At 38.6% G+C, this 25,189-nt stretch overlaps 3 protein-coding genes across 5 annotated transcripts in view; 2 read left to right on the top strand and 1 right to left on the bottom strand.

Moving 5' to 3' along the window:
- The window catches only part of LOC123695973 (WAS/WASL-interacting protein family member 1-like), a 34,510-nt gene extending 27,457 nt beyond the window's left edge, over positions 1–7,053 (top strand). Inside the window, exon 8 of the mRNA XM_045641931.1 lies at positions 6,899–7,053. Coding sequence (XP_045497887.1) covers positions 6,899–6,975 — 77 coding nt within the window. The 3' untranslated portion in view covers positions 6,976–7,053. The remainder of the gene's footprint in view (positions 1–6,898) is intronic.
- Positions 7,054–7,057: 4 nt separating this feature from the next.
- On the top strand, positions 7,058–9,008 carry LOC123695974. The gene has a single exon (XM_045641932.1). It carries the CDS (start codon positions 7,192–7,194, stop codon positions 7,870–7,872), a length of 681 nt encoding a protein of 226 aa, XP_045497888.1. The 5' UTR covers positions 7,058–7,191; the 3' UTR covers positions 7,873–9,008.
- A 3,431-nt stretch (positions 9,009–12,439) lies between these two features.
- LOC123696104 (BUB3-interacting and GLEBS motif-containing protein ZNF207) lies at positions 12,440–21,866 on the bottom strand. Of its 3 annotated transcripts, none has more exons than XM_045642119.1 (9): positions 21,612–21,866; positions 21,376–21,502; positions 21,037–21,163; positions 20,782–20,849; positions 20,327–20,454; positions 19,615–19,701; positions 17,771–18,038; positions 16,123–16,402; positions 12,440–13,846 (listed from the first exon to the last, which is right to left on the bottom strand). In XM_045642119.1, the coding sequence occupies exons 1-9, from the start codon at positions 21,650–21,652 to the stop codon at positions 13,755–13,757; spliced, it is 1,218 nt and encodes a 405-aa protein (XP_045498075.1). In that variant the 5' UTR covers positions 21,653–21,866; the 3' UTR covers positions 12,440–13,754. The 3 variants fall into 3 exon arrangements, with proteins under 3 accessions (XP_045498075.1, XP_045498077.1, XP_045498076.1); XM_045642121.1 differs by having other exon boundaries at positions 16,123–16,369; positions 21,612–21,865; XM_045642120.1 differs by having other exon boundaries at positions 16,123–16,387; positions 21,612–21,865.
- Between the last annotated feature and the right edge of the window lie 3,323 nt (positions 21,867–25,189).

A 25,189-nucleotide genomic window follows, 5' to 3' on the forward strand; every position in this document is an offset into this window, starting at 1 on the left:
TTTACCAAAATCGTAGTTTATCGTATGGAAGGGATTAGATATTGTTTTGAGTCATTATATTATTTTGTAGAACGTTTTGCATTTTCCTTTTATTGACGAAAATTGATCATATTCACGAGTCAAAAAGTTGTTTTTCATTTTTAACGTGTAACCTTTTCTGTCATGTTTATGCACTTTACAAAATATTATAACTGTTACATTATTACATGAAGTTTAGTAGATATTTTATGTAGTCGTTTTCAGAAAGAAGGTATTTATATACAGGGTGTCCCATTATTGGTATACTAAGCGCGAAGGGACTTGTAGTTTTGCATATACTGATCACGTAAAAAATACTTAAACAACTAAATTACGCCAATAATTTTTTGCTTAATTTTTTCTTAAAATCCATGTTTTCGTCTCTAGCTTCGCGCAGCCGGCATATACCGCTTCGCTAATGTGAGCATTTTGTCTATGAAAACATAATCTTAAATGATAGCTCACTTGCGGGTGGCAAAGTTGAGCGGGTAGATTGTTATGGGGTGTACACATAGAGTTTTAAGAAGTCATCTATTTGTTAAAAAATTGGTTGTCTGTAAAGTCGGTTTACTGACGATAGTTGAACGTGACAACGTCCGATTGTGCTTCTTTGTCGCTCGTTCCCCGCTCTCGCTCGCACTTCAAGCCTTACATGGAACGCCTCAGATGAGTCAGAGCGAGGTAACGCCGCATGAGTCATGTTTTTTCGTGCGTGCAGCCGGCTTTATCGAATTATAAGACGATGTCACGTCAAAAAATTCGTCTGGAATTTTATAAGTATTTTTTACGTATGCAAAACTATAACCTCCCTGGGGCTTAGTATACCGTTGCTGGGACACCCTGTATAATATTTTACTTGAAATTTACGCTTACAAGTACAAAGAATATGTTAAATTTGCATGAATATGTTCATTTTCGTCATTAAATTTGCACGTAGATATTATTATGTGTACGTATGTAGATTGAACTGTTGTAATTTTGTTACTATAGTGAGGTGCCATTATTGAAAACAATTTGCCTGCTTAATTGTTACAGGAGCAAGGAAATCTCTCAATCGTTTGCCTTACTTCGTGCTTCCTATAACAGAAATAGACATTTTATTATAAAAATACGCAGTTTTTATTAAAATATTATAAATAAAAAGTTTATTAAAACGATTTAGAGGTTTACGCTTTACACTAAGTAACTGGTACATGTGATACGGTAATGTAAAATGCTTAATATTTAAATTTATATTATATTTTTGATCAATAAAAGAGTAATATTTTGAAGCGTTGCAATGTATTTCATTGTTTGACCTGACGTGTGTTGTCCAAAGCTTATGTTTCGTTTCACGGCAATAATTATATTATTACATTCATAACTCATATTAATTGGCCAAAGAAAAATGGCACAATACTGACAAAAATATCCTTTTACTTTTAAGGCTCATTATTTCTTTTAATAATTTATAAAATCTTAAAGTAGCAATTTTCAATATAATTTTTTTTATCATTTGAAAATAAGACAAGAATAAATACTTATTAGAAATTTTGAACTACTTGGAATATGCCCTTTTTATTTAGAATAAGACTTCTAGAGTTATATTCGATTGAACGCGCATGGCCATCGGGTAAGTTTATCTCTCTATAAGCATGGCATGATATTCTATTGCATGAAACAATATTAACATTGTAGTTATTTTATATATGTATTCTATTATGTTGAAGCTAATTTTGATATAGTAAAAGTGGGGAAGTTTTTATAGGCTAATATTATAGTTATATAGTTATTTTTCTGATTAATATATGCCCTAATAAGACAAAGTTTATTAATTTCTATATACAGTTTCAATTTTTTGAAATTTTCTTATATTTCGGCATTTTTTTATTGTAATATTTAAACAACTTTCATTTTAAATATTTTAATTGGCACTTAGTGTTGTTTTGATTGAAATTTACTTTTTAATTGTTATTATTATTATTTTTTTTAATGTCAATAGTTTGAGAGTGTTCAGAAATATAAATTTACTAGAAATACACAATTTTGAACTTTACTACTAATACAATTCGTAGTATTATTTGACTAAGTAGGTCTAAAAATAATCGTGTAGTTAGTAATGTTTCATGACTAACAATTAATATCATCATTTAACATTTCCATAACGACTACTAACAAAACCATCGCATGGAGCATGCAAAGACAATTTTGGTTTTCAATGTAAGAATATTGAAATAAATAACAAATGTGCCTAATGCATTTAATTGTAATTGTATATACACATTGCTGAGTGATTTTTATGTGTGCTACGAGGCTTCCCGTGATGACAGATGATTACAGTGTTAACGAAATATCAAATAACCAAATTTTCACTTCTTTTCGCTCAAAAATATCACGCAAATATATTACGAGAGAGGAAACAAACAAACTGGTAATTGATCAAAGATAATCTAATCATAATTATTAATCTTACATTTTTTTTTTTTTTTTTTTTTTTTTTTTATTGACGATAGGGAAGAGCTTGACCACAATCTCGCCTGATGTTAAGCTGAGATGTGGTCTAAGATGGTACGCGCTTCCCTAGAAGGTACCTGTTCACTCTACGCTTGAAGACCCCCATATTGTACTCGTCGGGGAACACAGATTCAGGAAGCATGTTCCAGTCCCTTGCGGTTCGGATAAAGAATGTGGAATCGAACCGCTTAGTCCGGGTACATGGAACGTCCACCATATGGCGATGCCTAGAATCTGTGCGCCTCGACGATCGATGGAAGAACGGGGATGGCGGAACAAGATCGTGCAGTTCCGCAGCGCACTCACCAAAGTGTATCCGATAGAAGACCGATAAGCTAGCCACTCTACGGCGGTGACCGAGGCTCTGGAGTTTTCTGCCTACAAGATCATCGTCGTTAATGAGCCTCTTGGCACGCCTCTCTATCGCCTCAAGCGCCTCCAGCTGGTACTTGGCGGAACCATCCCAGAGGTGAGAGCAGTATTCCATACACGATCGGACTTGTGCCTGATAAAGATTGAGCAACTGTCCCGGGCTGAAATACTGTCTCACCTTCGCCAGAATTCCAAGCTTTTTTGAGGCAACTTGGGCTTTTGATTCTATGAAGGAGCCAAAGTTCAGAGTAGGCGTTAAGGTGATACCAAGAAGCTCGAGGTGGTTAGTTATCGGCACGGACACACCTTGGAAAGTCGGAGTCAGATGGAATGGACTCCGTTTAGCGGAGAATAGACACGCCTGGGTCTTAGACGCATTGAACTTGACCAGATTGGCATCGCCCCAATCGGAGACCGCCTGTAAGGACAAGTTCATGCGATCGACCATCGCCTCTCGTAGAGACTGAATTTGTGCCGTACTGGTTCGCGCATTGGATACATATCTCTCCACAACAGTGCTATCGTCTGCGTACCCATAGATACCGGGTTTCAGCAGATCGTTGATATGTAGCAGGAAGAGTGTTGCGGAGAGAACTGATCCCTGAGGGACCCCGGCATTAGTAGCCATTTGGTCGGACGAGCAGCCGTCGACGACTACCCGAAGCGACCGGTCTCTCAGGAAATCTGAGATCCAGGCACAGAGACCAGCAGGCAGACCGTAGGATGAAAGCTTGCCAATAAGACTATCATGCCAGACCCTATCAAAGGCCTTCGAGATATCAAGGGAGACAGCAAGTGCTTCACCATGATTCTCGATGGCCTCGCTCCAGATGTAGGTGGCGTACGCTAGAAGATCCCCAGTAGACCGGTTTCGGCGGAACCCATACTGTCGGTCACTGAGGAGGTCGTTCGCTTCTAGGTGTGCCAGGAGCCGGCTGTTCAGTACACGTTCCATAGTCTTACAGAGTATGGACGTGACTGAAATTGGCCTGTAGTTGGAAGGGTCGGCGCGACTGCCTTTTTTGGGCACAGGCTGCACGTTGGCAAGTTTCCATGATTTCGGTACTTTTCCAGTCGTCATCGAAAGGCGAAAGAGGCGTGTCAAAACAGGAGCAAGTTCAGGCGCACAGGTTTTTAGAACTATGGCTGGAATTCCATCAGGGCCACTGGCTTTATTCACATCAAGATTCCGCAGCGTTTTGAGAACCTCCGTCTGACGGATGCGAATTTCCGGCATATTCGCCTCGCATCCAGGTAGACTGGGAGGTTTTGCGCTGGCGGAATCTAGACGAGAATTTTCCGCAAAGAGAGTAGCAAATAGGTTCGCTTTCTCTACGGCGGTGTGAGCCAGTGTCCCGTCTGGTTTCAGCAGTGGAGGAAGTGAGGGGCGGCAGAAATTCGATTCAACCGACTTTGCCAGGGACCAAAACGCTTTACTACCGGAGGGGTAAGAAGCCAGTTTGCTCCCTATACGGCTAACGTGGTCGAATCGAGCTTTCCGTAGAGCCTTCTTGCAGGACTTGGCGGCCCGGTTAAAGGCTTTCTTCTTTTCTGATACGTCCTTCGCTTTGCGGTGTCGAGCGTCAACCCAAGCTAGGTATGCCTCATGCTTTAGCGCTTCAGCGCGTCTGCAATCGGCTCTGAACCAGGGCTGAGCTTTGCCGGACATGGCTACGTCCGAGAATGGAATAAAGTACTCCATTCCCTGTCGCAACACATCAGTCACAGCATCCGCGCAGGTCGAAGGGTCTTCAGAAGAAAAGCAGACAGGCCGCCAAGGATATGACGCAAAAAAAGAACGCATCTCATCCCAATCTGCTGACTTGTATTGCCACACGCGCCGAGAGCCCTTAGGACTGGGATCGGGCGGCGAGTAGACAGATACAGATTTCACCAGACAGTGATCGGAGCTGCCAAGCGGCGAGGAAATCGCTACCGAGTAACGGTCTGGATCTGTTGTCAGCAGAAGGTCCAAGCAATTGGCTGTATGGCTCTCAACATCAGGAACCCGCGTCGCTCCTTGAACCAGCTGGGTGAGATTCAATGCTATAGCGAGTTTACGCATCTCTCTCCCAGCGAGGTCAGTGCACTGGTATGGGTATAGCCACTCCTGGTGGTGGGCATTAAAATCCCCCAGTAACACAAGCTGAGCGGAAGGGTATTTGTGTTGAGCAGCGTCCGCCGCCTTACTTAGGTACTCTGTGAGCCTGATCGTCTCCTGGTCTCCGCTGTGCGCCCGGTAGACACATGCATAGAGAAGCTTCTCTGGGCCTGTGTCCACCAGCATCCATAGTACGGAAAAATGGGGGTCTTCAAGATACCGGAGACGCCGACAACAGATGTCGTCTCGGACGTACGCGCACACACCTGACCGAGCTTTAAAATTGTGCTCCAGGGTGTAGCCGGGATAAGAAAGGTACGCCAGATCAGACGGACATCTTATCTGCGTCTCCGTGAGGAACAAGATACAGGGTTTATGAGTCTCCAGGTGTAAGTGGACTGCAGCGAGATTTGAGTGGAGACCTCTGATGTTAGTGAGGTCCACTTTTAGCGAGAGGGAGTGCTGCCGCTGTGCAACCTTATTTCTGTATCTTGCTTTCATGATTTTGTTAGAGGAGAGTGAAGTAGGTGTGAAGACGGCAGTGAATCGAGGCGCGTAACATCAGGACCAGAGACACACACTTAGCAGCCGCATTATTGGGGACTAGTCTGGAGACTGCGGGGACGCCCGAGCCCCCCCAAGTTGTCCATAGGGCCCTCTCATCCGGTCGCCGACCGGCACTATGGCGCAACTTGGGATTTTTCGCTGGTTGGCGGGGCAGCCTTTCGCGAGTGGCTAGCAGGCTACTTGGGCCCCCTACTGACCAGCGGTCGGCCAGCGGTGCACCGTGCCTCGGATCCCGCTACCCTCCATGACTAGCCACCAGATGCAGAAACGTCAGTGTGCGTCAGATCGTCCCGATTGTCAAAGCGCAACTGATTCGACCCGTCTTCACTAAGGCTACATCAGCTTCATCGAGTCGGAACACGGACGCTTGGCGACTCGTCTTCAGCTGATGGGTGGTCATTCTAGCCACGACGATTGTCTCCCACCATGTCACCTGTTTAGCACCACCCAGGGGCCACGTGTAGGGTTTCAGAGTTCTGGGTATACTCCTACGGACGGAGGTGACTCGGCCCCCACTCGGCCCCCATTGGTGAGCAGCGTGTCAATGTTACAGCTAAAAGCTTTAAAAGAACAAACAAATAGTTATATGGTTTAAAATTATTGTCGAGCCAATTTAATAGGCAACATTTGACGTCTATCAATTTTATCTTCGAAGAGAGGTAACCTGCTTAAAAACATCGATTAAAGTGAATTAATCGATACGGATTTGAAACATTTGTCAATCGAATTTATTAATTTATGATGATTTTTATTCACAAGTAATCAATGCATTCGATTCTAGATGTCAGATTTCGATTTTTAGAGTAACGTCTCTGGTATTTAAAAAGAAAAAAGGTTTATTGACACAAAATTGTAGCGACGTCAGTTCTTCAATTCAGAAATTGTTTATTATGTTTAGTATGGTTTATCAGTAAAATGAAATTTTAATATTACTTGTATCGGTCATTATTATTATAAATATGTAATCGTAATTGAAAAAAGTTAAGCAAATGTGCAGTTCTAATAAAACGAAATATCATGTTATTCTATGTCGTCGTTACAAGGTTACGTTTTTGAATTTTGTTGAACTGTCAAATGTTGCCTATTAAAATGGCTCTACTATAAATTAATTAATTTTCGAAAAAGCTGAAGACATTACGAAGTAACGAAACCTAAGTTTAATTATTATTTTTCTTACCCGTCACATATATGTTAATAAAGTTGTCCTTTCTCATTATATACTAAGTACATTTTGTTACGAAAGTTAAGTAAAGTAGATTCGATAATACTGTAATCATTACACTTAACGGAGCCATTATAAGCTGCACATTTCTGCAAAATATAATATGTAAGGTAACGTATGTGCAGTGAGCAAGGCGCAGGCGCCGCCGCCGCCGCTGAAGGTGCCGCTGGACGGCTGGTCGGGCACCTCCAGCGCCTGCTAGCGAGCGCCGGGGGCGAAGGCCCCCGCGCGCCACGCGCCCATAGCGCACCCCGCGAACCCCTCAAAGCCCGCGCACCCCGCGAACCCCGCGCGCCTCCCGCCCGACGCGCACCCCGCGCACGCGCTGCTCGCCGCCGCGCACAGCCTGCTCGGGCCCGCCAAGCTCGCCACCAAACATGCCGACGACTTCACCGTATTACCCATAGAGAACGTCACCATGCCCTCCGAAGATGTCAGCGATCTCAGAGATGTCGTTGACGCGATCAATAAACTGTGCGAAACGATGAAAACTTCGAATTATGAAGATGTCGAACAGGAACAAGAAACGGAACAGGAACAGGTGGTGGAAAGTAAACAGGAGCTGGTCGAACAGCAGCAGGAGCTAGTCGAACCGGAGGAGGTGGTCGTGAGACAGGTAGAGACGTTCGTCGCTGAGAAATGGAGCGACGCCATTGTTGAGGAAGCCCCAGTCGAGCAGCCGGTAACGTACGTGGTCGAAAAGTGGAGTGATTCGGTCGTTGAAGACGTTTCGGATACGGAACAATTGGTCACGGTGTGTGAACCGGTCAGTGAATATTACACAGCCTCGTCTGAAGTGTCCTTACTCTCCGATGAGATGGTCCAAGTGATCGTCGACGATAAGGATAAAGTTGTGAATTACGCGTCGTCTGAAGTGTCGTTACAGTCGGATGAATTGGCGCAATTCGGTAGTGAAGATTTGGAAACGAGGGACGATAGGATTGGTGTGATGGCTGGCCACGTGGCGGCCATGCGGGAGCGGTTCGAGAGCATGACGCGAACCAACACGCCTTGCCCCGACCTCATGCGGTCTGCTTCTCCATCTCTCGACGTCTTTAGGAACATCACTCCTTCCCCGGATCTATTAGACAAATCATAGGACATGTTCTTTTTTACCTTTTTTAAGGTTCATCGATATTCGGATATGTGCCGTTCGATAATAACGAATAATTAAGCGTCTAAATTTCTATTCAATTTATAGCCTAGCAATTAATATTGGCGGTTTAGGTCAAATTTATCGTACCCTTACTCACTGTATTGTAATTCTTTCGATTTAATTTATTGCCCCAAATGCATTTTAAGAGGAATGTGTGGAAGGTGCGATATATTGTTATGTATTTTGAAAGTCGATTAGATTTATTAAGATAATGTAATGTGCCTGATCTTGCACATTGTACACTACGAAATATCATATCTAGATGCATATTACATCAGTTTCTATTCATTTTCTTCGACCATACAGTATCTTCGCTATCACAAAACACAAAAATAATATATTTTTGTAGGTATTCGTACAAATGAAACGCACGAAAATGCGCAAAGTATTATTATATTTTTCTGATATTTCACACATTTTCTTATATTTTGTAGTGTACAATGCGTAAGCTTTATCGAAACATCTTCAGTCCTTACCCATTCGTGTGCCAATAGGGTTCTAAGTAGGCAGGGTTGTGATTTTAATTTTAACATCGCAATTCTAACGATCGAATACATATCGTATCATATACACGGTTAGCTTTAGTAACCCGGCAATATTTAAAGGACTTAGTATTTCGATTTATAACCTCTATTCTGTGTCGTATTGTGATTTGGGAACGCTCAAATTTTGTAGTTTTATTATACGGATATTGTACAATTAGCGTGAATCTACTAATCAGACCAAATAAGCATATTTAGCTTGCCTGGGCTCCACTACAAATAAGGCCCAGTATTTACAATCTGTATTACGGATAATGTTGCCATATTATTATTAGTGATAGATAATAGATTCGTTGACAAACTTGATTTTATAGCGTCATTTGTTTTGTAAAATTATCTGTTGTGAATTTTTACCAGAATGTTTAAATCAGTTACGCGTTGGTTTGACGGTGATACTAGATAAATAGAATTTTTATATTAAGTCTGTTTACGGGGTTCGGTATTATATCTTGCAACTTAGCGTAGTTCTTGTATTATAACGTTAACGTATACAAGTGAGACCTTTATTGTAATTCAATATACGGCTTTATTATGTAATCTGAAGTTTTATTTACCTGTTGGGAGTGACGAGACACGAGATCCTAGTACAAAATATATCGATACAAAGTGTGACTTATTATGTCCCATTTGATAAAATATTGAAAGTTATTGCCTATAAAAAATATACATACACAAACATAGTAGTAACTAGTAATTTATGTACAATCAACACAAAGAGGAAAGTATAAAAATTTTATTGTTTGTCTGATGGCGTTGAATAGGCGTCACAACTAGATTTTAGACCGATTTATTGATTTTAATTTATCAAATATTTTTTACTAATTATTATTCAATATTTATTCCTACTAGTTACTTATTACCTACTTCGTTATTTCATTTCCATGATATTTTAATATCAATGAAGAAAATGCATCTGCTTCAAAGAAACGATCAATATTATCTAAAAGCTACATTATTTCTGAGTGACAGGCTATTTTTTTTATCCCGAGTGGTGCTGGGACAAGCTGCTATAAGTAGGTATGTACTTATTTAATTTGGCATAAGCAAAATCAAAAATATCATTTGCGAAGTCGGATGAATTACAACTAATAAAACAATAACGGCTGAACGAATTTTACTATTTACGTGTTATTGTATTCCAGCGGCAAGTTTTTTTTTTTCATTTTTAATTCTCAAACAATGAAATTTAGTTGCAGTAATACCTAGTATATTAATATATTATTACCTATCTATGGTAATGCTAACTTGTGGACTGTCAGTAATAGCCAATGTGTCCCGGGTTCGATTCCCGATGCGGACTAACAAAAAAAAATGTAGGTATCGCTTGTAAAGGCATAAATTCTTTACAATTCGTAATTCGGATTAATCTATTTTAAATTATTGTTTACACTCAAATAAGACTGTTAAGTCACAAATCACAATATTAATCGTTCATCTATCAAATGGTTACGTATGTTTGTTACACTTTCACGCACACAGGTGATTGGATATGTATGAGAGATAGATTTCATGAGACGTACCATGCTAGTTGGGTTTCAGCCCCCCTAGCTAAGTGGCTTTCTGTTAGCGTAGCGTTCAATAGAATAGACTACGAATCACTACGAATGTATGAGATTGACTTAAGCTGTAGATAACGCTGTAGCTGTAGATATCTACAGCTTACGTCAATCTCATACATTCGTAGTCTATTCTATTGAACGCTACGCTAACAGAAAGCCACTTGGCTAGGGGGGCAGGTGGGTTTCAGCCAGTTCACAGATTCATATTAATTTTTCACCGGGTCGGCAAGCAAAAAAAGAGCCTTCAAGACACTTATTTCAAATTATCATACATAATAGTGATGATTGAATATTGATGACAAAATTACTTTTGAAGCTTTAATACCTATAGGTTCCTTCCCCTTCTTATGTACCTCTTACCTAGGTACCGATATAATATTATAGTTTTTAGAGCGTAGGTTACTTGGAACCATGTTATGAATTTTATTTGTATTTTAGAACACCGAAAAAAAAGGCATTTCAATTTAACACTTGATCATTGTGCTGACATGATTTTATACCAGTTGCAGTAGAGCCCTGAGCCTTACCACCGAAATTTTGAAAAATTGCGCTGTGTTAGTTTTTAAAAGTACCAATTCAGTGTGCAATCGAATCGAACTCGATTGAATTAAATCTCGATACCTACTGTTAGGAGGAACCCCTGATTATTTTATTATGTAAGTATGTAAAGAACATACCTAAGTAATAATACTACTGAGCTGTTTTTTCGTAACACAAATATGTTTTTGATTTCTGCTACTTTATTCACTGAAAATTTTCATAGGAAAATAGCTAACGATAACAAATCTAGTTATCTGCATTAGTGAGATACCCTTATAATTATTATTCTACGGTAGGTACTAAATGGGAAGGTATACTATAATATTATATTGTTATGTATTCATGCAGTCTGACCAGATTCACTCGTGGTAGGTACATATTTCTAAAGCCGATAAGATTCGGGGATTACGTACCTATCCAACCTTATAGGTATCCAACGGTTAAAGAAATTTTTTTTTTAATCTGTCCAATTGTTTCTGAGATTTGTGCGAAGAAACACTCTTCAGCTTTATATTATTATTATCGATTATAATAGCAAATTGATCATTTTATATGGAAGGCGAAGTATGACTCTTCGAAGTGAATAAGCCATTGAAATGTGGTTAAGAATTTTATAGGATTGTGTAGGGTAAATAATTAAAATGTGTGTGAAATATTAAAAAAACGAGACAGGATAGTGTTGCTGCATCGGAGAACACGAAATGCTGTAGCTGCTCCTGATCTCTGCCCAGCTTCGCGCACTTTTCTTCTTTTCCGCCCTATAGGACTGAGAATGGGGAAAAATTGAGCGCATGCTCGTGTAGGTATCGTTAGTATTCACGCAGTGAGGAATAATAAATTCAGATAATGGCCACAGTGGCCGATAATCTAAGAGCCCACGACGGCCAGACTTTCCTTTCTTTAGGAAAGTTGAAAGTTTCTCTGTATATGTCTCCGATACAGATAAGAACGACTAGCGATTATCAAGTCTGGGTTGTGGTTACTTTGGCAGGAAACACAACCCAGACTTGATAATCGCTAGTCGGTCTTATCTGTATCGGAGACATATACAGAGAAATTTTCAACTTTACTAAAGAAAGGAAAGTCTGGCCGTCATGGGCTCTTGATCTACGAGATTAAATCTAGGAATTCATTAGATACTATTCAGTAATAGTTACCTGTTCAGTGTTCATTTTTATTATGTATATTATTTAATAGAAGTTCCTATAAAATACATTTTAGATCGATATTAGAAGTGTTCACTCCTATCATGCACTTTGCAATATTTAAACTTATTCATAATATTATATTTCATTTCATGAATCTGTTCAGTCAATGTTCAGAAAAATAACAAAACCATCTCAGCAACTTTTGAAGCACATTATGAATTATTATAACATCATTTTATACATGTTTGTTGCGGTATCTTCGTCTTTATAGAAATTATTTGCTTGCTGATTAATAAATTAAGAAGAACAATCCTCATTTGCCTGGTCGTTTAGTAATAATGAACCGGTTGAACACAGATGTTCATGGAAATTTATTTTTTTAAATTGATACAAAATTCAGCCAGTTATACAGTATGACCTGCACGCTGAATTTCTTATAGGTACATACTTACTTTTCCCATCTACACTGCGGCTGTTTGTCTAAATTTTTATCTAGGTCAGCATTATAATAATATAAAATGAATACTACAATTTCACGAAGCAAATACATCAGCCACTATTTGATATCATACCGAACTAGTATAGCATTGCTAAAGATACATACACCACCGTTAGCTATTTTTTACCATATTGATTAGGTATACAATTTTACATCAAGTATAATAATTGTAAATCATCTGAAGTTCTTATAGCCTAGTTATTTGATAAAATAAAACACAAATTCCATGAGAGCATTTTATTGAGTAAAACGGTCAAAATTCTACAAGAGTAGAGCAAACGTCACAACTTGTGGAAACTCATAAGAAAAAAAAGTTCGTTAAGGCAAATATATATAACATTAATTAATAACATTTTCGTTACTCTTACACACTTCTTATCCGTAAATTAAATTTTAACTACGACGCCCGTCAGCATGGCGCGGGAGGTTACTTTATTAATTAATATAATAATAATAATTATAGCTAGGGGACAGGGGGCCGCCAATCCAACAACTACAGTTGTGACATTTTGCGAGTCGCCTGTGTCGTGTCGCTGCACTAACGCACACACCACGAAAAACACTACTACCCTCATTATGAAAACTATTTTTCCAAAGCGTTATACACTAAAACAATGCTCATTTGTGATGGAAATCATTGTTAAACCCCGAGATCAACAAGTACCCTCATTATATAAAAAATCTAACAATGTTCGATTAGTGTAGCGTCACCGCACAGGGAACTGCCGGCCCAACCCGTAACACAACGCACAGACATACGAAACAGTTGACACATTGTAATATATAATATCACCGGGTGAAAGGCACGCAAACCCGAGACTCACACCCCACCCACCCGAGATCATACAATTATTTTACATGACAAACGTACAAACATCTCAAACTGTGCCCGGTGTAGTCCACGGTTTTCATGTGCGTTCCAAATAAAAAGATTCACTTCGGGGGACATTTAAATAAGTACAATTTAATTTGGTTTATAACTTTAACAATGTTAGTGTTTTAGTCGACTGTTATTTACTGGCAACAATTACTAGGGACAATAATTTTAAGGTTGTCTATCTTCAAAATCTTTGTATTTGGATCGCACAAGATGCCGCCACAGACTGTTTCAATGTCGGCGCTTTCTTCGCGGGCGACTCTCGTCACCTGTCCCGCGCGCCGCACTTACTCTTGCCAGTGGGTACCCATCCTGCGCCGGCCTTACCTTGCCCCGCTTAACCTCACCGACCGAATCGCTGGCGGAGTTCCGTCCGCCACTCACCGTCGGGACTCTTTCCGTTCCACCCTCGTTTATATAATTATTATTCAAATTCACATTATCTATTACAAATTAAACTACAGCAGCGCGGCTCAATCAAGTATAAAAGTCTTATCATTACATTATTCATCAGTATAAAATCAAAGCGTCAAAACTCGACTTTCCAACACGACCAGTCACCATATCGTCAGTCAGGATGCGCGAACCGAAAGAGTCCGTCGGGGGCGGAGGCCTACCTGGGCGGCGGGCGAGACGGGGACGCTTAGCCTAACTCCTCAGCTACCGATAGCGCGGCTGCATCATGGGCAGGCCGGGCACGCCGCCCGGGAACATGGCGCTCATCTGCATCATCCCGCCCGGGAGCAGCATCCCTGCACACAGCGCAACGCGGCACTTTAGCGGCGACCCACGCGCCCCCCACGCGGCACACACCGAACTGATTCTATAACCTGACCCCACAAAAAGGCCAATACGTTTCGCGACACAGGGGCGAGCTAATGCACGTCTAATTGTTTCTTGTTTTCTTGCCTTACCTTGGCCAATTCGACTTCCGGTCATACGAAACAGCTTTCGCTAAAGCTGATCCTGAAAATTTGCGACGTATTGGGCCTAGTGATTATTGTCATTAAAAAGTTACCCCCCCTGAATTATTTCTAACAAGAATGAACAAGCAAATTATTATTAGAGTCAGTTCGCTGTGGACCGAGAGCGGCGCGGGGCGAAGTGAACACCGCGCATCAATACAATAAATAATGTGTACGTTATCCCTCCTCTCCCTAGCCCACACCGAGTCAACAGGGGACCAGCGGTCCAACACACGGCGGAGCCGTTGTGACTGTTCACAATCGCCTGTCGCCCGGACTTCGCCGGACCGACACCCGCGGTGTGTATATGCCTGTGCCGGCCTTCGACAGGTCTGTATCGACGTGCCCTCGGAATGATACAATTTAGATGGGCTAAAGGCACGGTCAGATGGAACGATCCCTACGCGTGAAGCGACTACGGTGCTGTGAGAGGGCAGGTCGAAGGGCCGCGCATGTACGCACGCGGGTGTGGCGACCGATAAGGTGCAGTATAAGCGAAGGAACACAGGTAGGTAGGATAAATAATTCACATGAAAAATCACACTTTCCAAAAAAAGTAAGTCGGCGCGAAGACTCGCCCCGTACATGCATGTACCGGTGCGATCCGTGACGGTCGTACTCTCAAAAAATTCTCTCAGCCAAACGACTATTCCGAAGTCTTCGGTTCATGCACATTTTAAAGCGACAAAACTACTTTACGTAAAATAATATTAGTGTACCCACCCGTCAACCGACAAATATTCACATATCATATGACACTACGAGAAAAATTCGAGACAGTAATAAGATAGAGCTACTACAGTAAGCAAATCCATTAATGTGAATAAAATTACCGATTCGATCCGACGCTCGGACGGTTGTGGCATCGAAATCACAGATAAAGGTCAGGTCTCGTGTATATGGCAATGTCGTCTCGTGTTAGTGGGTGTTAGCCTGAGCCGCGGCACTTGGCCCGTGGCACTAGGCACGTGGCACTTGGCGGCACTTGGCACTTGGCACTCGGCACTTGGCCGCGCACCGCACCGGCCACTGCCTTACGCTTAGGTGTCGTGGAAAATAGAAAGACAGGTGCACGAAAATACATGACTTTATTGAACAAATCCATTTTCCACGCCGATATGTTAACTTAGGTACATTATGCGTGTTTGAGCTTCGAGAGTATTCCGTACATAACACCCACTAAGTGTACTCGGAGGTAAACCTTTGCGTTACAATATATGAAAAAAAATGAATATAAAAATAATGTCTTTAACAATAAGGAATGTGTCGGGATCTTTACAAGTCATCACCAAAGACGGTGGTATATTAATATAACAGCAATAAATGTACTTAATTAATTGTGCAACAATAACTATACAACTAATCACCTAAGCCTACGAAATGCTTTCAGTTACCTTGACAAAAATGCAAACATTAGGCCCTTAGGTCCGTTTCAAAAGTATGCCTTCATCGTGAGTAAATAGTCACTAAAAATAATTACAATTGACAGTTTAAAAACAAATTTTAACGGTGTGTCGTGTAGAGTTCACAAATCGTGGACTCGTTCGGTTCAAACTCTCGTAGTCAGTGTTATCCCTAACATATTCTGCTACGTTAAGTAGCTAAAGGAAACTCTCTATGACAGAAATTACAATACAAATATAGAAAGTGCTTAAAAGAGTAGAATAATAGAGGTCACTTATCGTTAGAGGCTAAACATATCAAAGACTTAATCTAAAGGTAACATGTACATCGATACATGTGCTACGGATTTGTGAACTCCGTATTTATTATTAATTCATTATTATAAACTAAAAAAAAAATGCAATATCGAAAATAAATAACGAGCTGTTCGTACACTGCCTATTAACATAATTTATTGCAGTTACAAACTGATTCTTTAAATTGTCAAAAAACGCATTGCATAGTTAACATAAATCACTTATAACAGTCACTTAAGTAGCTCGTTTACAAAACGCAATTCTCAAAAACAGAAGTCATCAACACTACAACTGTATCCGTCCTACGCGGGGCTCGTTATATATTCGGTATCGCCTAGCTATGGTGCATGTAGTAATACTGACCGGGCTGCAGCGGGCGCACGAGGTTGAACTGCGGCATCACGGGCAGCACGGGCAGCGGCATCGACACGGGCACGGGCACGCGCACCTGCCCGAGCACCATGCCGCCCATGCCGGGCATGCCGCCCATGCCGGGCATGCTGCCCATGCCGGGCATGCTGCCCATGCTGCCCATGCCGGCGGGCAGCACGGGCCGGCGCAGGGCCTGCTGGCGGGCCGCCGCGACCGCCGCCGACATGTGCGCCGCCACCTGCAGGGTGTGCTGCACCTGCAGTGCGCGGGACTTAGGGCCGCTGTGCGGGCTTATAGCTTACACTCGACTTGGTAGTCGATACTCGCTTGGCTAGGCAAAATGCCAGCGATACGATAACAAGTATAAGGGGACAAACTAGTCAGATAAAGTCTAAGAAAAAGCTTTTTGCCCACAGTTGTATAAAATTTAACTAAAGTAAGTCATTGTCATTATATTATTCAAGAACCTATTGAAAATCGGTACAGTCGTTTTTGAAATGATGGAAGACAGACAGACAAAAATGTGTTAGACACTTATTTTATGAAATGTAGGGATTTATTGATTAACGGTCTTACTAATAAAATGTTACCCATTCCCTATGCAATGGATTAGTTATTGCAATAACCTGTCTTGTTTTTATGATTGACGTTTCATGTGACCAAGAGCAGGACACAGCTATAGTAGAAAATTATCCATTGTTTAACTTTTTATTAGTAAGGTCGTAGGAGGATAGACGTAAAAGAAGAATATTTCATTGTATATTCCTACTCTGTTACTTTAAAAGTCAAAATATTATATTTCAATAAATAAAGACTACTAAAATATCTATATCATACGCATAGTTACACTTGCAGATAAATTTAATAAGCAAGGTAAATATTTGCTGCATCATCAAAATCTGTTCAGAAGTTTTTTGTGAAATAGAAACAAATATCGAAATATCGAGTATTTAACATGTAGAAATTAATGATTTTAACGAATTTTAAACATGATTTACTCATAATATTATTATCCCGACGTTTCACACATTTTACACGGAGCATGGTCACGGGGAGACTACAATAATATCTATACGTATAATAAATCTGTAGAAGGGTCAATTCTGTACATTGAAAATATTGAAAAAATAAATAGCAGGGGGTGTTACTGGATCGATACCAAACCCAAATATGTGATTAAAAAAATTTTTGTCTGTCTGTCTGTCTGTCTGTCTGTCTGTATGTGAAGGCATCACGTGAAAACTAGCGGTTCGATTTCGATGAAACTTGGTATAATTATACCTTATTATCCTGGGCGTAAAATAGGATACTTTTTATCCTGGAAAAATATGTAGAAAAAAAATAATCTTAATTTTTCAGTTTTATCCATAGACGTTGTTCCGTAGAACCGCGAACACACGTTGCGTATTATTATAGGCCTAGCCGTATTTGGGAATTGGGTCCAATAGATATTTATAAGATTTTATTGTCAGAGGTACCTACTCAAAATGGAGAAATAAACCATCCACGCGAAGACCGACATCCGCGCGGACGGAGTCGCGGGCGGAAGCTAGTAATGAATAAATCGCGTTTAAAATCCGTTAAAACCTTCAATTTCTAAACAAATATCCCTCAACTTATATTAAAAACAAATAACTACCTCAGCTTGACTGGTGCTCGGTGTGATCATGGCCGGGGCCGACACGGGCGTGCTCTGCTGGTCGGGCTTCGGTCTCGGCCTATACTTGCCGTTCCTCGCTCTGATCTCTTCGAGGGACACGTCCTCCGGAGGGTGTATGATCTTGGAGCCCGCCCCCGTGGCGGTCACCAGGGGACAGGTGTTAGCCGCTGGTGGCTTCACGTCCCCGTTCTCTTTGGGATCGCTGTTGCTCGTTGAGGTTGTTGGCGGTGCGCTTATTGTTGCGTTGCTGAAATTTACAAAATAATATATTAATTTGATGATAATGAATAAAATAGAATTAGAGAATGGATGTTTTCTTGGTTTTGTCATTTGTGTGTTTGAAGAATTAAATGTATTTTTATAGAATGGTCTATTGTTTTCTTAAATCTAAATCTATTTTGTTTTAAATTTATGCACAGAAACATGAATTGTTACTTAAATAATAATGTATTTTTAATATTTATCCAAGCCAATTTATGGAACATTTCAATTCAAAATTGAAAATAAAAAATCACATTCTAAGTGAAAGACTAACATAATATAATAATATTGCCAATAGACATTTACACATTATTATGGTTTCAACACGGTTGAGCAATTAGTAATAGTGTTACACTAATCAACCTCATTCAATGCAAGACAAAACATGCATTGCATAGTATTTTCTAGGGTTTGATTTTACGCGAGTATTATACATTTCGAAATTAATCGCGTTTAAAATCCGTTAAAAAGTCTTTAATTTCGACATGCATTGCATGTTTTACAATAAAAATATCATGTTTACAAGATTGTTACATAACTAATGAGATTACTTTCGAGCGAAAATTGAAATTATCTTAATATTATTATTTCAAACAGAAGATCTTCAAGATCTTTACTAATATTATATAGCCGACGAGTTTGTTTGTTTGATAGAATGCGCTAAACTCAGGAATCACAGGTGCAATTCGAAAAATTATTTCACAGTTACATAGTCCATTTATTAAGGAAGGCTATAAGGCTAAGGCTATATATCATCACACTAAGAAAACCCGTATTGCACAGCTAGTCTTCAATATTCATAATATGAAAATACAATTTAAAACAGTTGTACAGTTCATATAATTACGAGATACACATGTGATAAAAAGCATCAAATCATGTAATTATGTTTTATAGCAAAACAACACAATAGCTGTCTTATTAGTATTATTAAGATAATAACAAGACAATTGCTTGAATTCTAAAAGGAAGTTTCCTTTGAAGGTAACTTAAGACTGCAAGTTCCAAAAGCAAATGACCATTGATAAACATTTTTCAAATACAAATTTGAATTAAATACACAATATTTAAGAAAATTGGTGTTACTTTTCTGTCATCTTATATAATAAACACATAGTTATAAATTATTTGATAGAATGCAACAGAATTTATAGAAAAAAACTACCTAGATGGAAAAACTATGTGTTAAGAACTAGAATTTTTATAAATATATTTCCAGTATTTTCGTATAAACAAATTCCGACCCAAAACAAATTACATGCTTATGGTTTCATTCAAATTATGATCATAAATTTTTCAAGCTTACTATTAATAACTTAATATTTTTACCGGAGATAAATTAAAAACTGTTTTTTATAAAGTGTAATTAGAAATTGCCAATCCTACATATTATTACCACTGTCTTTTAGGCTATATAATATGTATATTAATATCAAAGTTCAAAAATCAATGAATATTTACAAGAAATTGGTAACATATAGGGGATAGACACATTACAAATCGGTTTCACTGACAACTTCATATTATCTAGGTCGTAGACAATATTAAGATTCTAGACTTACCTGTACGCAGGGAAGGTAGGTTTACTAGGTGTTGAAACAGGAACACTAACTGCGGGGAAGAGCGGCCTCATGCCGGGCATCATCATTCTGTAAGTTATAAAATATCTTCATTAGTAAGTAGGTGTATTAAAATACCAACAATTTCAAAAATTTTCAAAGCATTATATGGATCATCTTCCTGTTTGCTTTTAGATATTCATTATTTAAAAAAATTGCATTTATCCCTTACACTTTTGCAAATAAATATTTTTATATAAGTGTGATTATACTATAAAAGTTCAAAAATTATGACATAGTTTTTTAAGATAATAATAAAAAAATAAAGAATTGTTTATCATACAAGAACTTGTTGTCAATATTTTTTTATTACCAAAAAGCTACTAAAAGCAAGTAATTGCTTCCACATCTAGAACATAATTATACTTGTTTTCACAAGGACATGTTATTTACATGATATGAATATGCCATGTCTGTAGCAATATCAAACATTTATTTTATTTATCAATAATAATGTTGTATAGGAATGCTTATGATTCAATTATTAGGGATCATAAACTGTTGTTTAGTTAAAGGCTGTGTTCTAAGAAAAGTGTCAATATAACAAAAAAATGTTTTTGTTATATTAAAATAAAATTATTTGCTTTTTTACCTTTTGGAGTGCAATATAGATTGTTGTTATTTTAGTAAAGATTGATTTTAAAACGATACATACCTAGGTGCTTGCATAAAATGTGGCATCATATGGTTCATGGCCATATGGCCAGGGTACATTCCTGGAGGAACGGGACCCATGGGGGTCGGTAAGATCCCCTGCGTCACATTCGAAGGTCCAGGGCCCAGCTAAAATATACATATATTTTAAGTATAAAATCTTGAAATCTAGTAGAATTATTTGCTATTTTTATAAAAATGTAATTGTATACTGTAGATCATTAGTTATGAGCTTGATGTGTGAATAATATATAAGTTGTTGAAGCATGAGTATTGAGTAAATAGGAAACTGTTGCGAGTATAGCCAAAACAAACATAATTGAAATGAAAACAATGAGTTATAAATGAATACTGAATCCGTAACTTGTACAATTAAATGTCTTCACTAAAATGTATACTAGTAATTTAGGATAATAAGTAGTAAGAAAGTGAACTTAGAACTGAAGAAACCCTTACCAGTGCTGATGTTGCCTTTTTCTTTGCAGCTGGTTCATCATCATCACTGTCTGACACTTTGCCACCACCTAGAGCATTAATATAGATTAAATTATGGCTTAGAGTGCACACCTACCTTCACTGGAACACTATAACTACACATCAATTACATCTAAGGCTACCGTGTCCCAAGCATGTTAATATAAAAATAAGTAGTACATACATCATGGTTCATGTTCCAATCAGCCTAAGCCATTTATAATTCTATGTTTATACCTGTTTTCTGCCTTTCATGCTCCTTTATATCTTCAGGTGGTATACCTTCCATACCATAGATTTCTATTTCTATATTCGACCTATTTGGTAATGAATTTGGAACTTTGTCTATCGCTTCTTTGTGGACCTGAAATGTATAAAACGAATGCATCACGAGACAAAAACGAAACGAAACGACGATTATAAGGCGCGATATTTATTAATAACTACTACAGATCCGCAATTTGGCGCTTATGATGTGCCAAAATATCTTAACCTATAAGTGTACCAGTTAAAAAAATACTTTGCGATTGCGTAGGCGATTGGGGCGACTGCCAAGATATAGGACGAGCATCATACCTGCATGCAGTGAATCGACAGCCCTGGTCCCGTATACAGTTTTTTGTGGCATATGTGGCATTTAAAATGTTTCGCTTTTTGATGTTGAATTAGGATTTTTTCATCGTCAAATTCCCTGTTGCAATACCTGTACAATTCGCTAAGGAAATAACTGAATCATATATGTAAACATAGAACAAAAAATTCCGAAGGCCATGTTTCGAAATTTGGTATAGTTGCAATTGTAAAAAGGATACCAGCACCAAGGTTTAGACGCCTTCTTCTTCTTTCTACCCATTCTAAAAACTACACGAAGTCTTTCAAACTTAAATTAATAAAATAAGACGCACTATACACTTATTGACACAAAACGTTTTTAGAATATTTAAAACGATTATGATTTTATCAAATAAATTAAAATTATACCCAACGACAAAACGATTCAAGAGACAAGAATTACAAATAACAATATGGCCGACAGGCGTGAATTCAGAATTTCAGTTCGCAGATCTCTAGCTTGCAATTGGCCAGTGGTACAAGTTGCCAGTTCAGAAATTTCAATTGACCTGCGCAATTGACATAGAGAAATAAAGATAATATATTATGTATATATAGACCACAGATTTAATAAAAGTAGACATACAATGAAATATCATTGTATATTGAAAATTCCTATTAGGGGAGGAAAATCTTAATAATCATATTTTTGTGAATATTTTATTTTTTGGGAATAATATATTTTCCGTTGTTTACAAACGTGTGACATCTAGCGAGTAATTAACGTACTATTGTATTGCATTTAAATAAAGATGGCGTGACATGCGTTGAAAATTTAAATGCGTTTTTTTAATGTCGCCTCTACACATAGGCCAGTGCATTCGCCAGCGCGCTGGCGGTGCGCTTGCAAACGCGCTTGTGAGTAATCCACACATTGGAAGGTCGTTCAGTATGGTTTGGTTCGAGCCAATGTGCGGACGGATTCAAAATGGATGTTACAAACAAAGAAATAAACACACTTTCACATTTATAATATTAAAATAATATTAAAGTAGGATGCTCTTTGTGAAGTAAAACATTGTGAGGAAAACGGCATGTCCAAGAACCTTATTTATTTGGCACTTTTAAAGTTTTAATACATACAACATTTTTATTTTTATGGTACTTATTTTTTGGGTTCCACAGGCAGTTTTAACTCTGATAGAGCTCAATAAATTTAAATGTTTCCTCGTTACTCATATTGTTCGCCATTTTGTCAAGTTAGGTGTTAATTCGCCGCAAGAAAAAAACGTGCACTCCTGATCGGTGCTACAGTCAAACTGATCGCACGGCCAATGTGTGGATGGTGCGCCAAGCTTGCGACAAGTGTCCTTTGATGGTTCCGACACCGCGCGGCAAGCTCGCAAGCGCGCTGGCCAACGTTCAAATACCTACCACCAGCGCGCGAACGCCCGTTCTACACATTGGACAAGTGCATGTGCCAACGCGCTCGCCAACGCGTTGGCCTATGTGTAGTGCCGGCATAAGATTATTATTTTGATAATTAGAATAGAATTGGGCAAATTCATATTAATATGATCGCAATAACTAGCCATAGTTAGGTAGGTAGGATTCTATGCCATAGAATCTATTTATGTACACGTACTAGTATCATTGAGATAATATTACTACGTATGGAGGAGACACCACAAACAAAAACTGTGCGCCATTTTTTTGCTCTAAGTTTTAAAAATTATTATCTAGTTAGGTACTTAGGTACCGATGAAAGTTATTCCTTTGCACTTTTCCGTATTATTTGTGCAATATCGTAACACACACGAAGGCATATTTGATGCGTTTCACTTTAAAACAAATAAAAAATGAGCGTGCAGTTACGCCATATGGTGTATGTTGAGCGGAACATAAGTGATGTAGGCGGTGTCGTCTCCATATGTATATATCTCAATGACTAGTATTAACTATTATCGTTCCCTCTAGGACTAGGAATAATTATACCTAGTTAAAAAAAATAAGTTTTAGTCAATCTTAATTAATTTTAGCATGTAAAGTCATTAAAAATCTATTAAAATGAAAAGCGCAAGTATATAAAATCGGAATATCGTCACTTGTTATTATGTATCAAATTATAAAATTCCCGGATATACAAATGGATTTGATGAATTAATGACTAAATAGCGAAATATTGTAGGCGCAGGCAAAAATATAGGTACCTAACTACCTTCTTAGATACAGTGACCGCGATATAGGTACCTACCTACCTACTTAGATACTCGAATCGAACTATCTTATATACTTTTTAGTTTTTTATTCAGATATTTTACAAAAATTCTAAGCAAATTTTAATTTAAATAAATCGCATAAAAATGAAGGTTGTTTACGTGACACTAGAATATCTGCATAGCAATATTGAGTACCTTTATTATTAATTCTTATCATAAATAATAAAAAAAATAGTTCCTAAGGTTCAACAAGAATGAAAATATCCGACCGTGAAAAAGCATCTCCAACTGGCGAGTACGTAGGATGGCGTAAGCAGAATATAAAGTACTAACTAGGATCATCTAAATTCTAAAGATTTTTTTTAATCTGAATTAACCATGACCTTATACATTCAAATTCAAATTGTTTATTTCTTCCTTTTACAATAGGTCCTTAACTAATTTGTGATTGGAACACTCCTAGTAAACAAATAAATGCTTGTGTCAGGAGGTTCCGCTCTTCGCCTCACTATTAGACACAGAAACAGAAATAATCGTATAAGTAGGAGGTAGCAACGTTGACAAGAGAGAATTTTAGTATAGTTGGTTCTTTGATATACCGTTCCTCCCGCTACTTCGGTTACACGTGTTTATATAAATAGATCTTACATTACAGTTCTTAGGCTAAGCGCGCACCACGACTTTATGCAGCGTGATTATTTTATCGCAGAAATACAACGTATGAGTTACTATGACAATGCGCGCACATGCGTTTAAATAATCGCAGCGATTTTAAAATTGTGATTTGTCACATTTTTCTGCGACTGCTCGCGACGCGATTGTCGCCAAAATGAAATGCAGAATATGAAATTGTATGGTACCGCGCGCACTGCGATAATAAAATCGCACACTCGGGCCCGGCCGGCACTTCACTTGTGTTTCGTCTGTCCAATAGTAAACATCGTAGTGGTATAGGTACTGTTTGGTAAACATAAACTTAGTAATCTGTCAAAAGTTTGAATTTATTTATTTCTTTATTTAACACTTTATTGTGCAAGAAACAAAATATACATAAAGGTTACAATAATAAAAAAGCACAAAGGGTGGCCTTTTGGCGGAATTTTTATTCTATAATAGCCATAGAATTTTTTGGGATACATCCGAAGTTCATTGTATTTCTGACTAGCTTTCCACCCGCGGCATCGCCCGCGCAGTCAAAGAAAAACCCGCATAGTTCCCGATCCCGTGGGATTTCCGGGATAAAACCGATCCTATGTCCTTTCTCGGGTATCAAAATATCTCTATACCAAATTTACAGACAGACAGATTTACTTTCGCATTTATAATATTAGTATGGATAAAAGAAACCATTGACAATTCTATCTGCTGTAAAAGGATGAGTCCAATATTGACTAATTTTCTTTTTTTTTTCTTCTTGTCCTCCGAAGTAGTAAATAAAGACAAGCAACTTGTACGAAATCCACGATGAAAGTGAGTAAGGATCACTATTAAATTATCGCTGTGCGCGCACCGTACTCTCTGCGATTTTCTACAGCGCGATTTTGAAATCGTGTCGCAAAAATTAAAATCGTGGTGCGCGCTTAGCCTTACACTTAAAAAGACAAAAGAATAAGAAGAAT

The sequence above is a fragment of the Colias croceus genome, chromosome 12 (genome assembly GCF_905220415.1).
Source record: "Colias croceus chromosome 12, ilColCroc2.1".
In the NCBI taxonomy this organism is placed as follows: domain Eukaryota; kingdom Metazoa; phylum Arthropoda; class Insecta; order Lepidoptera; family Pieridae; genus Colias; species Colias croceus.